Below are 14,224 nucleotides of genomic sequence, written 5' to 3' on the forward strand. Positions count from 1 at the left end.
ATACCTAGCAATCTCCACGGCTCCATGCCTTTACAAAATGTCGTATTTTCCCTTACAAAATACATCACAAATACATCTATAGCATATGAATAACCTAAACTTCTCATGTGAAATAAATACCCTGTGAAGCCCTTTAAGACTCTTTGTGATGAAGGGCTATACAAATAAAAATGACTTGACATAATAATCTTACACCACATTATTTTTTCAAACGTCTTTATTTATGTAGTTTAATATGTTATATTGTACATGTGTTTCCTTATATCATATATATATTGTTAGTGAACATTTTGTTCTGAGACACTGAGTTGCTCGACATGAATGAGGTTTATTATAAAAAAAAGTTAAAAAATGAAGTAGCTTGGGCGATCACTGTAGAAGGAAAAATACATGCACACATAATTAAGTAGAATAATACATTTTCTTATTCAAATTACTAATTCATTTTCTGCATTAAATTATTGTTGGTAATGTACTGATTAAAGGGATAACCACAAACCTGTCTTTTTTCATTTTCTCCTTTTATACTTCCTTTTTTTCTTAACTTCTTTATACAACATAATAATTCGTAATATAATGCATCAAAGCAAGTGAGCTGTTTGAGAACCGGCTCTCTTTAATGAGTTGAGCCGGAAAAAGACGGTTCTCTAAAAAGAGACGCACTTCCTTTCACTACACAACTACCACGGAATGATGCATGATGGGAAATCCCCAGGCGGCAGACGCATGCGCACAGTAGCATCAAACCGCTCGCTTCGTTTGCAACAAAAAAAAAAAAAAAATACCGGGATAGAGCGTACCGCGGCGAACTCATTAGACTTAATTCATTTGCCGTTTCGTGATAGTCTGTTTACCGGATGGTACCCATAATTGAAAAATTTGCCTTTTTCACGCCTTAACGTTCCTGTAAAATTTGCTTAAAATCCCAATCCAAGACGCACCCAAAGTAAAATGAATGCTGTTCTTGAACCGTTTGGAGAATATGGACAATTTTGGTCTGTTAAAATGTAACAAAAAAGTTGTCCCAAACTGAACAAAAATGACTATAAGTGCTAACATTGAGTTATCTGAGTTGGAACACACAGAAATAGTTTTTCTCGCATTAATTATTTTTTTGCTATTCAATGCTTGCAGATGAGTGTAACATGAGCCTCTTAGCTGGAAGACTAGTGAGACAATAGCTTGAAGCCTTACCTGGTACCTTGTCAAATTTGATCACAATCTGAAAAACTAAACATTATATTTTACACTTTTTTCTAGTGGAAGGTCTAGGCGTTTCCAAAAGTGGCCATGTGGAGACGACCAGTTTACAGCACTAAAAGATTGGAAACAATTTTTCTTGACATTTGGACTTCTCTTTCCAGATGTCAATCATTGATTGTACAAGATTGTGTGGACTGTGAAAACAAGCCTGCAATTGGCTGAGAGTGGTGTAAAACAAAAGGTAAAGGTCAGAGGATAAAGGCCATATTGGAAATCGTCTGACAAGTTTATTTTTAAAGGGGGGTTATGGAGCGAAACAAAATAAATTACAACTAGGATCGTCAAACGATGCAGGAATGATTTGAGGTGGGATTTTTTTTTTTATCTGTTGGCATTATTGTGCGTTCAGGAAAAAGCATTTGACACGGTTGGATTAACAGGACGTTCCATGTTTTTGGGCATTCAACTCATTTGATGACTGGCAGGGTACGTAATTGTGAGCTAAGCCAGCTTAATAGTTTTCAGGTATTTTGTTTCTGACTGATCGTGATGTTTTTGCGATCAGTACATTTTGAAGTGATTGTCGCATCTTCAATCCCAAGAGTTAAATCTTTCCAATGATATATTTCAGCGACTGGTGACATCGTACAGACACGTATGTTTATCGACAGTCTGATGGGTATGGAGTCAAGAGGAGGCCGATAACCGATATTTAGAGCTGATACTCAATCTATGTGAAAGCTTCTAATACCATCTAATTTAATACCAATAACATTGGCATTATAATATTTAATAATACAAAATGAAAAAAATATGTTATAAATTCAAATAAAACATAGCTCCCTGAAACCTTTTACAGTAAATATATAAGAAATTCACACAACATGACTAATCTTTCACTTGAACAAAAAAACCTGACTGAATCAGTTTATAAGTTTTAGTCACCCTAGTTTTTCAGCATTATGCTTTATCATTCAGCTTACTTTTATAGCCTACCCTACATACTATAATCATGGATGACAAGAGATCTTTTTAACACATATATTCCTCGCAAACATTGGGAAAATATGATTTATGTTTTGTATTGAATGCATTTACTGGTTTATTCTAACAGTTGAGTGAATGCAGCTTCACTCCTGAACCAACTACCCACGCTATACAAACTGAAGTGGGAGCAATAAAAAAACAATGTTTGCCTTAATTGATATTGTGGTTTGAAATTCATAAACCAAATATAAAATACGTTTTAGCAGTACATGTGCAATCAGATCAAACTACTAGGCAAGGCTTACTATATCCTTTACAGCCCTCTAGGGACCTAAATACTAACCAAAATCTTATATTTCTTCAAAAACAAAACTTTTTGTATGTGTGACATGCCTAATTTATGTCAAATATACATATATGTTTTTCAAAACTAATATGAAAGCCAAAAGTGAAGCAATGATGTGTATTGTACTATGTGATACGCAAAATTCCAGAACAAAATGTTTTTTCCCCAGTGATTGAAGATCTAGAACAAGTATTGTCACACACAGCTGTCCGACCCATCTTTGAGGAGCGGGATGACACTTAACACAAAAAAAAAAAAAAAAAAAAACGGCAATAGGATAAAAGTTATGTATCTGATTCGAATTTCCATGCTACTTGTAACAAAGGAAACAAGTACTATTGGTTTCTTGTGAGGCAGAAAACAACTATTTAAGTAAAAAAAAAAAGAAAAGAAAAAGAAAACTGCATGGAGAGGAAGGGTGTGGCCAGGCTGGAATAGCCCAAGACACACTACAGGAAGTGGTACCCTGATACCCCTGTTGGTTAAATCATCCGTAAGTGAGAGTACTTGTTATGTATTATGTTTAATTTTGGGGGAAGTGAGGGCATCACACACAGAAAATAATCAGCGCTGGCTTTGCTCAGGCTTGAAACAGTCCCATCTAGGTTTTGGCTCATATGTGAGCTCTGGAAGAAGAAATCCTTTCAGCCTGTCTGGTAATGGCAAAGCATCGATTCACTCTTCTAGGGGCCAAGGTTTAAGGTGGCCCCTAATAAAGGCCCTGAAAAGGCACTTGAGAGCAGAAGGGGATGAATCCTGCATGACCACCCGGCTGTGTAGATCTTGTAGATTTTGCAAATAAGGGTGAAGGTCCAGTCCAAATGTAAAGGGCAGTAGCTCAGGTAGAGCGCTCGTCTTGGGATCAAGAGATCCCAGTTCGAATCCCAGCTCGTCCGTGTTACACGTCGAAGTGTCCTTGGGTAAGACACTGAACCCCTAATACCCCCAATAAGCAGGTTAGCGCCTTACATGGCTGCAAGGCCGCTATTGGGAAATGTGGAGCACATTGTAAAGCGCTTTGGGAAGTCATTGACTTGAAAAGCGCTATATACAGTGCATCCGGAAAGTATTCACAGCGCTTCACTTCTTCCACATTTTGTTATGTTACAGCCTCATTCCAAATTGTATTAATTTAATCTCTTATCTCAAAATTCTACACAAAATACTCCATTATGACAATGTGAAAAAGTTTTTTTTTTTTTTTGAATTTACTAAAAATAGCAAACTAAGAAATCACATCTACATAAGTATTCAGAGCCTTTGCCATGAAGCTCAAAATTGAGCTCAGGTGCATCTTTTTTCCACTGATCATCCATGAGATCTTTCTACAGCTTAATTGCCGTCCACCTGCAGTAAATTCAGTTAATTGGACATGATTTGGAAAGGCACACACCTGTCTATATAAGGTCCCACAGTTGAGTGTGCATGTCAGAGCACAAACACCAAGCATGAAGTCAAAAGAACTGTCTGTAGACCTGCGAGACAGGATTGTCTTGAGGCACAAATCTGGGGAAGGATACAGAAACATTTCTGCTGCTTTTATGGTCCCAATGAGCACAGTGGCCCCCATTATTCGTAAATGGAAGACATTTGGAACCACCAGGACTCTTCCTAGAGCTGTCCGGCCTTCTAAACTGAGCGAACGGGGAAGAAGGGCCTTAGTCAGGGAGGTGACCAAGAACCCGATGGTCACTGTCAGAGCTCAAGTGTTCTTCTGTGGAGAGAGGAGAGCCTTCCAGAAGGACAACCATCTCTGCAGCAATCCACCAATCAGGCCTGTATGGTAGAGTGGCCAGACGAAAGCCACTCCTTAGTAAAAGGAACATGGAAGCCCATCTGGAATTTGCCAAAAAGCACCTGAATGACTCTCAGACTATGAGAAACAAAATTCTCTGGTCTGATGAGACAAAGATTGAACTCTTTGGTGTGAATGCCAGGCGCCATATTTGGAGGAAACCAGGCACCGCTCATCACCAGGCCAATACCATCCCTACAGTGAAGCATGGTGGTGGCAGCATCATGCTGTGGGGATGTTTTTCAGCAGCAGGAACTGGCAGACTAGTCAGGATAGAAGGAAAAATGAATGCAGTAATATATAGAGATATCCTGGATGAAAACCTGCTCCAGAGCGCTCTTGAAGGTTCATTTTACAGCAGGACAACGACCCAAAGCACACAGCCAATATCTCAAAAGATTGGCTTTAGAACCACTCCGTGAATGTTCTGGAGTGGCCCAGCCAGAGTCCAGACTTGAATCCGATCGAACATCTCTGGAGAGATCTGAAAATGGCTGTGCACAAACGTCTCCTATCCAACCTGATTGAGCTTGAGACTTATTGCAAAGATGAATGCGCAAAACTGCCTAAAGATAGGTGTGCTAAACTTGTGGGATCATATTCAAAAAGACTTGAGGCTGTATTTGCTGCCAAAGGTGGATCAACAAAGTATTGAGCAAAGGCTGTAAATACTTATGTAAATGTGATTTCTTAGTTTTCTATTTTTAATAAATTCAAAAAAAAAAAAAAAAAAAAAAAAACTTTCACATTGTCATAATGGAGTATTTTGTGTAGAATTTTGAGATAAGAGATTAAATTAATACAATTTGGAATGAGGCTGTAACATAACAAAATGTGGAGAAAGTGAAGCGCTGCGAATACTTTCCGGATGCACTGTGAATGTAGATCTTTTCATTTTTCATTTATGTAAGAGGTCCAAGCATGGTGTACTCGTTAACTTCTGGGTAGTTTACCCGTGCCAGATCTAAGAGAACCTCTGCTTGTTCAAGGAGCTGGGAGGCGTGATTTGGATCTGAGCATTGCCGCAGGGCTGTTTGAAGCATCTGAAAAACAATTGTGGAAGCCTGCCAGCAGGAGTCACTTTGTGAGCAAAACAAAGAAGCTCCGCTCTGGATTACAAACACGGCAAGGGGAAAGAGAAGGTCAAAGTGCTCCAGGCTTGTTTGGGTGAGGCAGAACCTACCGCCATTCATATAGCGGCTGGGGTCCATACCGTGGCTCAGCAGTAACCGGACCATCTCTAGGCAGAATCGACCCATTTTGGCGGCATTCTCACTGCTGGCGTTGAGCACCCCCATGACCAGAAACACCAACGGGGAACAAATGGTTTCGCCATAGACTGTCGCAGCGTTGACGTCAGCGCCTGTGCAGAAGGCGAACATTCAAGAAGAGGGCTGGGCAAACTAAGAGGTAAGATCTGGCCTAAAAAAACAACCTTACCCAACCCAGGCCCGTGGATATTAAAGTCCAAACCCAGACCAAGCCCAACCAATTAGTGTAGTGGAAAAGGTATTTTCCCTTCCTGATTTATATCTTTTTTCATATTTATGAATCACAAATATTTCAAATCATAAAACCAATTTAATATCACACTGGGTTAGCCATGATGTTTGAGGCCAACAAGGGCTGACTGTGTATAGTCATTTGGTGCCTAGTGTGGTTGTGTAAGTATATAGAAATGTGTTTTTCAGATTCACAAAACTATTCACGACTTACTCATGTATTTTACAGATCCATAAATGTGTACCAACTCTTATACACGCATGCTTTTCAAATCCTCAAATATATTTGCAATCTTTACACGTTTATTTCAGGTCCACAATTATATCTGCCGTTTACATATGCAATTTTTAGACTTGTGTGTGCATTTATCAAGACATGATTTTCTAATCTTGAGTAAATGTTTTATATTTTTTCCACGCATAATCTTGAGTCAGACTGCCTAAAACCATGGCGACAATTTCAAGCACTTACACGCACTTCACCCAAAATTAAAACACTTTGTAAACATTGAAAACTAAACATTAAAATTCAAGCATTTGAACCATTTCAAGCAGCTGTACAAACCCTGTGATTTCCAGGACAAAGCCTGGAGCAAACAAGAAATGTCACATTTTACTTGTGATGAGAGGTGATTCATGATAACAAACTAAAGATCCATGTTAAACAATACTGTATAAACATTTACATATTTGATGTTTTTGTGTTGGTGGAGGTTACATTTACTGACAACTTTCCATCACCTATGGATTTTATAAAATAGTCATTGGGAACTTTTTAAGACCGTCTGCCATTTTGACGGGTTGAAAATTGGGTCGCAAACTACAGAAATAGTAGGTATATAGCGCAGCACTTTGAGAGAGAGAGAGAAGCAAAGAGACAAAGAAGATCAATGATGGGTAAGACCAAAAAAAAAAAAGTGAAAAAGAAACCCGACCTGTCAGGAATGTAATGAAGTTATAGGGTGCAAGGAGGAATCACAGAAATCATTACCCTATCAATTTAGGGTTTTTTTTCATTTCAAATTGTGATTTTATTTGAGAAAAAATTATGATATAATATTTTGGCCATAATGCCTACACCAAGAGGGTTAAACTGTAAATACATGTAAATAAGATGCTGCAGTCTTACTACGATAAAAACATTGGGGGACCTACAGAAGAAAATCATGTGACATTACTTAAATATTCATAAGAGTGGCAGCTAATTTTTACTTTTAGTTGTTTGTATTGGTTGCTTCTTGAGGGTAGTGTATTGAGAATGTCACTTAAATTGGGTGCAGAATTGCTATTCTCTGATCACATAATGGAATTTTTTTTCGTTTCTTTTCTATTGTAGCCGAACGAGCATGTCCGTATAGGAAGATGTATAACATTTGGCTTTACATTTTTTAATCCCCCCCAAAAATGTTGGATAGATCTTCAGAATGTATGAGTGCTTCATATTTTAAACCTATAAAACATGGACAGTTAGGTGATGACTGTGTGGTCAATACCTCTCTGAGGAAGGAGTTGGATGTTTTCTGTGTTGTTCACAATTAGGCCATCACTGCTTCCCACTGCATGAAGCAGAGAGGTTTTTCCTACAAGAAACAGACAACAAAACACATTTTAGCAAAAAAAAAAAAAATAATAATAATAAAAAAATAATAATAAAAAAAAAAAATTATATATATATATATATATATATATATATATATATATATATATATATATACTGGACTGTCTCAGAAAATTAGAATATTGTGATAAAGTTCTTTATTTTCTGTAATGCAATTAAAAAAACAAAAATGTCATACATTCTGGATTCATTACACATCAACTGAACTATTTCAAGCCTTTTATTATTTGAATATTGCTGATTTTGGCTTACAGCTGAAAAAAACTCAAAAATCCTATCTCAAAATATTAGAATACTTCCTCAGACCAAGTAAAAAAAATAATTTTATAACAGCAAAACTAAATCAAACATTTGAAAATGTCCATTGATGCACTCAGTACTTGGTTGGGAATCCTTTTGCACGGATTACTGCATCAATACGGCGTGGCATGGAGGCAATCAGCCTGTGGCATTGCTGAGGTGTTATTGATGCCCAGGATGCTTCGATAGCGGCCTTCAGCTCATTTGCATTTGTAGGTCTAGCGTCTTTCATCTTCTTCTTAACTATACCCCACAAATTCTCGATGGGGTTCAGGTCAGGGGAATTAGCAGGCCAATCAAGGACAGTGATGCCATGGTCAGTGCACCAGTTACTGGTGGTTTTGGCACTGTGGGCAGGTGCCAGATCATGCTGGAAAATGAAATACTCATCTCCATAGAGCTTTTCAGCAGATGGAAGCATGTAGTGCTCTAAAATCTCTTGGTACACAGTTGCATTTACTCTGGACTTGATGAAACACAGTGGACCAACACCAGCAGCTGAAATGGCTCCCCAAACAATTGCTGACTGTGGGAACTTCACACTGGATTTCAAGCAACTTGGATTTTGCTCTTCTCCAGCCTTTCACCAGACTCTGGCGCCTTGACTTCCAAATGAAATGCAAAACTTGCTTTCGTCTGAAAAGAGGACTTTGGACCACTCTGCAACTGTCCAGTGCTTCTTCTCCATAGCCCAAGTCAGACGCTTCTTACGTTGTCTTGAGTTCAGAAGTGGCTTGACCATGGGAATACGGCTATTGCAGCCCATTTCCCGGACACGTCTGTGAACTGTGGCTTTTGATACCTGGACTCCAGCTTCAGCCCACTGTCTTTGAAGCTCCCTCAAATTCTGGAAGCGGCTCTTCTTCACAATTTTGTTAAGGCTGCGGTCATCTCTCTTGGTTGTGCAGCGTTTCCAGTCACATTTTTCCCTTCCAACAGACTTTTTATGGATATGCTTTGAAACTGCACTCTGTGAACAGCCTGCTCTTTGAGAAATTTCTTTTTGTGTCTTACCCTCCTGATGGAGGGTATCAATGATGGTCCTCTGGACAGCAGACAGATCAGCAGTGATTTAGTTTACTGAACCAAGCTGAGTGTTTTTAAGGCTCAGGAAACCCTCGCAAGGTGTTTCGAGTTAATTAGATGATTCAGGTGATTAGTTGAATAGCCTACTTGTATACTTTTTCATGATATTCTAATATTTTGAGATAGGATTTTTGAGTTTTCTTAAGCTGTAAGCCAAATTCAGCAATATTAAAATAATAAAAGGCTTGAAATAGTTCAGTTGATGTGTAATGAATCCAGAATGTATGACATTGTTTTTTTAATTGCATTACAGAAAATAAAGAACTTTATCACAATATTCTAATTTTCTGAGACAGTCCAGTATATATATAAAATCATAAATATCAAAACCTTATTAGATGTCAGCTAACGCTACCCCAAGACAAGCGTTTATAAGACTAAACTAAAACTTAGTCAAATTACCCAAGTGGATTCAACATGAAGCTTCTTACACACAACATGCTTACATCCCACGTTAAGGGTGTCTCAAACGGATACCCACTGCTTATCAAGGCAACCGAGGTGAAGGTAAATGAGGTGGACTTCAATGCTCAATTTGTCAGCCCAAGATCCCCAAGGTGGAGTGGAGCCCTCTGCTCCAAGCTGCAGACGAGTTGGGTCATCGTCAAGACCTTCCAAGTGCACTGGTGGCCGACTACGAGAACAACGAGGAGTTCCTGAAGAAGGTACACAGAGTTCTCTTAGAGGTGGAAGTGATGGAGGGTTGTCTGGAATGTCCCGAGTCCGGACGACAGTTTCCCATCACCAAAGGAATCTCCAACATGTTGCTTAATGAAGATGAAGTGTAAACTCAAACAAGCGCTCACATATTGAGTTTGTTTCTTGGGCGTTGGGTAAAAGAGGATCTGTTGGTTGACTTTTTGCCATCCTTATTCCCCCAACTTGTAAACTTTTATCCTTTATTTATTTTTGTTACTCTTTCCACATTCTTTTCTCAATAAAACCTGAATAGGCTACGGCAGCCTGAGGGGTGAAGAAAAAAAAAAAAAAGACCAAGACTGTTTTTAAAAATGGGTTCTGGCATATTTTTAGGTGGGCTTAAAATGCTAGTTAGGGAAAGGCGTGCTATACCAGGAATCTTTTGGTGCATGTGTTACAATAGAATTGATCTTTAATACTAACTAGTGTAAATTTACTGTGGACAGCAAAAACCCAAATCATCATTTAGTAATATATGGCATTCAACATACATTTAGCGAATGATCAAAAATTAGCAATTGAGGGTGAAGCAGAGGATAAGCAGTTGGTGCACTTGTGACATAATCTTTAGATAACAGTATGGTTGGGTGTGGCTCTGTCATCTATCTAGCCAAACATTCCAAATAACACAAATACAGACACATAGAAGCTAAGTTTGGGTGTTTTAAGGGCCTGGTATTATTAAAAATGTACCTCGTTTGTCACTTGCATTGACATTTGCACCCAGGTCAAGCAAAACACGGAGGCAGGACAAACGATCGGCGTCCTCACTAGCAAGATCCAAGGGGCTGAACTCATTACGTAATGGGCAATCAATTACATATGACTTTGGGGACAATACATCAATTAGAATACCACTCTACAGACAACCTACTGTACAAGCAAAAGCATGAGACATGCAGAAAATACCTTTGATTTAAAGATACAGTAGATGTGCAAATCTCATTCATCACTGTGCGTCCAAGCAGGGAATATTTCAAAATTAAGGAAATATTAAATCCACTGCTCATTACAGTGCTTTCGGAAAGTATTCACAGCGCTTCACTTTTTTCACATTTTGTTATGTTACAGCCTCATTCCAAATTGTATTAATTTAATCTCTCATCTCAAAATTCTACACAAAATACTCCATTATGACAATGTGAAAAAGTTTTTTTTTTTTTTTTACTTTTTTTGAATTTATTAAAAATAGAAAACTAAGTAATCACATTTACATAAGTATTCACAGCCTTTGCTTAATACTTTGTTGATCCACCTTTGGCAGCAAATACAGCCTCAAGTCTTTTTGAATATGATCCCACAAGTTTAGCACACCTATCTTTAGGCAATTTTGCCCATTCATCTTTACAATAAGTCTCAAGCTCAATCAGGTTGGATGGGAGACGTTTGTGCACAGCCATTTTCAGATCTCTCCAGAGATGTTCGATCGGATTCAAGTGTGGACTCTGGCTGGGCCACTCCAGGACATTCACGGAGTGGTTCTGAAGCCAATCTTTTGAGATCTTGGCTGTGTGCTTTGGGTCGTTGTCCTGCTGAAAAATGAACCTTTGCCCAAGCCTGAGGTCAAGAGCGCTCTGGAGCAGGTTTTCATCCAGGATATCTCTATATATTGCTGCATTCATTTTTCCTTCTATCCTGACTAGTCTGCCAGTTCCTGATCCTGAAAGACATTCCCACAGCATGGTGCTGCCACCACCATGCTTCACTGTAGGGATGGTATTAGCCTGGTGATGAGCAGTGCCTGGTTTCCTCCAAACATGGCGCCTGGAATTCAGATTCAGATCTACTTTATTGTCATTCTAGTACACGTGTATACAGAACGAAATGTCGATACATCTGACCCGCACAGTTTCCTCGAATGTACAGATATAAGTAAAAGTTGTATTGTATTATGGCTACGTATAGTATTTTACCATACCATAGTGCCGATAGTGCAAGAGGAGTAGCTAACCAGATGTGCAAAATGGGCTTTCAGGTTAACAAGTCAGGTAAACAGTAACATTAACACTGTAACAATAACGCTGTAAGTACAATAGTGCAGAGAGCAAATGTGCAAGGAGTGGCAAGCTATAAAGAACTGCCAGTAGTGCAAAAAGTCAGATTAGCAGCCGTTTAGATTTAGGTTAACTATATGTTAGATTGACCATTTAACAGTCTAATGGACAGGGGGACTAGACTACTGCGGAACCTGGTGGTCCTGCACCGCGCACTGCAGTACCTCTTCCCAGAGGCTAGCAGAGTGAACAGTCCATGATGGGGGTGAGACGGGTCCCCGGTAATGTTCTTAGCATGGGATAGGCAGCGCTTCTGGCCAATGTCCTGAATGGAGGGAAGTGTAGTCCCGATTATTTTCTCTGCTGTCCTCGTTACCCTCCTCACACTACCCCAGTCGGTAGCGCTGCAGCCTCCACACCACACAGAGATACAGCTGGTCAGGATACTCTCTATGGTGCCCCTGTAGAATGTGATGAGGGAGGGTGGGGGCAGGTGGGCTCTCCTCATCCTCCGCAGGAAGTACAGGCGCTGCTGTGCCCTCTTAACCACACCAAAGAGTTCAATCTTTGTCTCATCAGACCAAAGAATTTTGTTTGTCATGGTCTGAGAGTCATTCAGGTGCTTTTTGGCAAATTCCAGACGGGCTTCCATGTTCCTTTTACTAAGGAGTGGCTTTCGTCTGGCCACTCTACCATACAGGCCTGATTGGTGGATTGCTGCAGAGATGGTTGTCCTTCTGGAAGGCTCTCCTCTCTCCACAGAGGAACACTTGAGCTCTGACAGTGACCATCGGGTTCTTTGTCACCTCCCTTACTAAGGCCCTTCTTCCCCGATCGCTCAGTTTAGAACGTCGGCCAGCTCTAGGAAGAGACCTGGTGGTTCCAAATGTCTTCCATTTACGAATAATGGAGGCCACTGTGCTCATTGGGACCTTCAAAGCAGCAGAAATGTTTCTGTATCCTTCCCCAGATTTGTGCCTCAAGACAATCCTGTCTTGCAGGTCTACAGACAGTTCTTTTGACTTCATGCTTGGTGTTTGTGCTCTGACATGCACACTCAACTGTGGGACCTTATATAGACAGGTGTGTGCCTTTCCAAATCATGTCCAATCAACTGAATTTACTGCAGGTGGACTCCAATTAAGCTGTAGAAAGATCTCAAGGATGATCAGTGGAAAAAAGATGCACCTGAGCTCAATTTTGAGCTTCATAGCAAAGGCTGTGAATACTTATGTAGATGTGATTTCTTAGTTTTCTATTTTTAATACATTCAAAAAAAGTAAAAAAAAAACGTTTTCACATTGTCATAATGGAGTATTTTGTGTAGAATTTTGAGATAAGAGATTAAATTAATACAATTTGGAATGAGGCTGTAACATGACAAAATGTGGAAAAAGGGAAGAGCTGTGAATACTTTCCGGATGCACTGTATGTTCAGTGCAGTTCTCGACTAGTCTGCAATCCACAAGTATGCTAATAAACACAAAGATATCATTCGCCTCAAGTATGAAAATGTATACGCTACAGTTTAAACCTTAAAGTCTTTTTATTTGACTTACCAGCTCTTTTTTAAATGTCAGCTTTGTGTTTGATGAGAAATTTCACCATATTTGGTCGGTTTCTCTGAACTGCTGCATGCAGTGGATTAGCGAAAAAAACGCTGGGTCTGTGGAGTAAAAAAAAAAAAAAAAACTATTAGTTAACATGACCAAACAGAACGCATTTACAGCAACACATTTGTGGTTTCAACCATTTACATTGCACAAGGACAGAAAAAAAAATCACTGTTTGGTATCTCTTAAATTGCATAAAAATATAGAGAAAGGGAAGTCACCCTCATAATTCAAATCAGCTCCGTAGTGTAGAAGGACTTCAGCAGCCTCGACCAGTCCCTGTCCAGCCACCCAAACCAGAGCATGGTTGATAACGTCTAAGAACGCTTCAGATTTTGACTCTCGCTCTAGTAGCTCTGTTAATGAACTGCACAGACGCCTCTCCTCTTCCGGACTTCTGTATCAGGAGATAAACAGGGAAATTGCAGTACATTTAAGGTGATTCTGCCCATGTCTTGTTTGTAGTTTCGTGCAACGTATGCTGAAAAGAAATGCACATTTTTTTCATCAAATACCTGCCCTTGCCACCACAGTTTCCTTCTTCAGTTCCAACCAAACGCATGACACTAAACGTGTATACTCAAACGCGATCACTTGAAAGTCGTGGAGGTAAGGCATTGCTCCTGAAATTGTTTTTTCAATCTGTGAATAAGTTTGAAATTACCTTGCTGGGATGCACAGTAAGTTAAAAAAAAAATCAATAGCTATGAATACATTTTATAGCCTGGCCAAAGCCATTCTTAACTTCACTGATTACAATATTTTCCCAAAATTGTTGAACACAATAAAATAACTAACTTTGAAGTATGAAGAAATGCTTGCCTCGTATGTTGTTTCTTTCCAGTTTGTGTACAAGAAAAATCTAAAAACAAATAACATGGAACTGAAGTGATTTAGCATTTTCTTGGAACAACTAACATTTTATCTGCCAACTGTTATCTGCCGCTTTGAGAAACAGGAAGTAGTCGTAGCTCCATTCATTATTTGTCCCTACAGAAAACAGATCACGAAATAAATTCCGCCTCCGCGTTAATAAGCAAAAAAAAAGAGCAGTACAGTAATGTATTATGTTTAATCCTGC

General features: G+C 39.2%; 1 protein-coding gene and 1 pseudogene across 1 annotated transcript; one reads left to right on the top strand and one right to left on the bottom strand.

Annotated features, from left to right (window-relative positions):
• Nucleotides 1–221: 221 nt before the first annotated feature.
• asb6 (ankyrin repeat and SOCS box containing 6) lies at nt 222–14,083 on the bottom strand. The gene is given in 11 exon segments (XM_088335461.1): nt 222–3,359; nt 5,238–5,694; nt 7,327–7,413; nt 10,230–10,324; nt 12,229–12,247; nt 13,090–13,189; nt 13,192–13,196; nt 13,365–13,540; nt 13,659–13,698; nt 13,701–13,785; nt 13,942–14,083. Coding segments are annotated over 11 exon segments (1,425 nt in total). The 5' UTR covers nt 14,044–14,083; the 3' UTR covers nt 222–3,100.
• On the top strand, nt 9,184–9,668 carry LOC148365052 (multifunctional methyltransferase subunit TRM112-like protein pseudogene; annotated as a pseudogene).
• Nucleotides 14,084–14,224: the final 141 nt, after the last annotated feature.

This window comes from Urocampus carinirostris, chromosome 5 (assembly GCF_059441175.1).
Source record: "Urocampus carinirostris isolate Australia breed hairy pipefish chromosome 5, RoL_Ucar_1.0, whole genome shotgun sequence".
NCBI classification, from domain to species: domain Eukaryota; kingdom Metazoa; phylum Chordata; class Actinopteri; order Syngnathiformes; family Syngnathidae; genus Urocampus; species Urocampus carinirostris.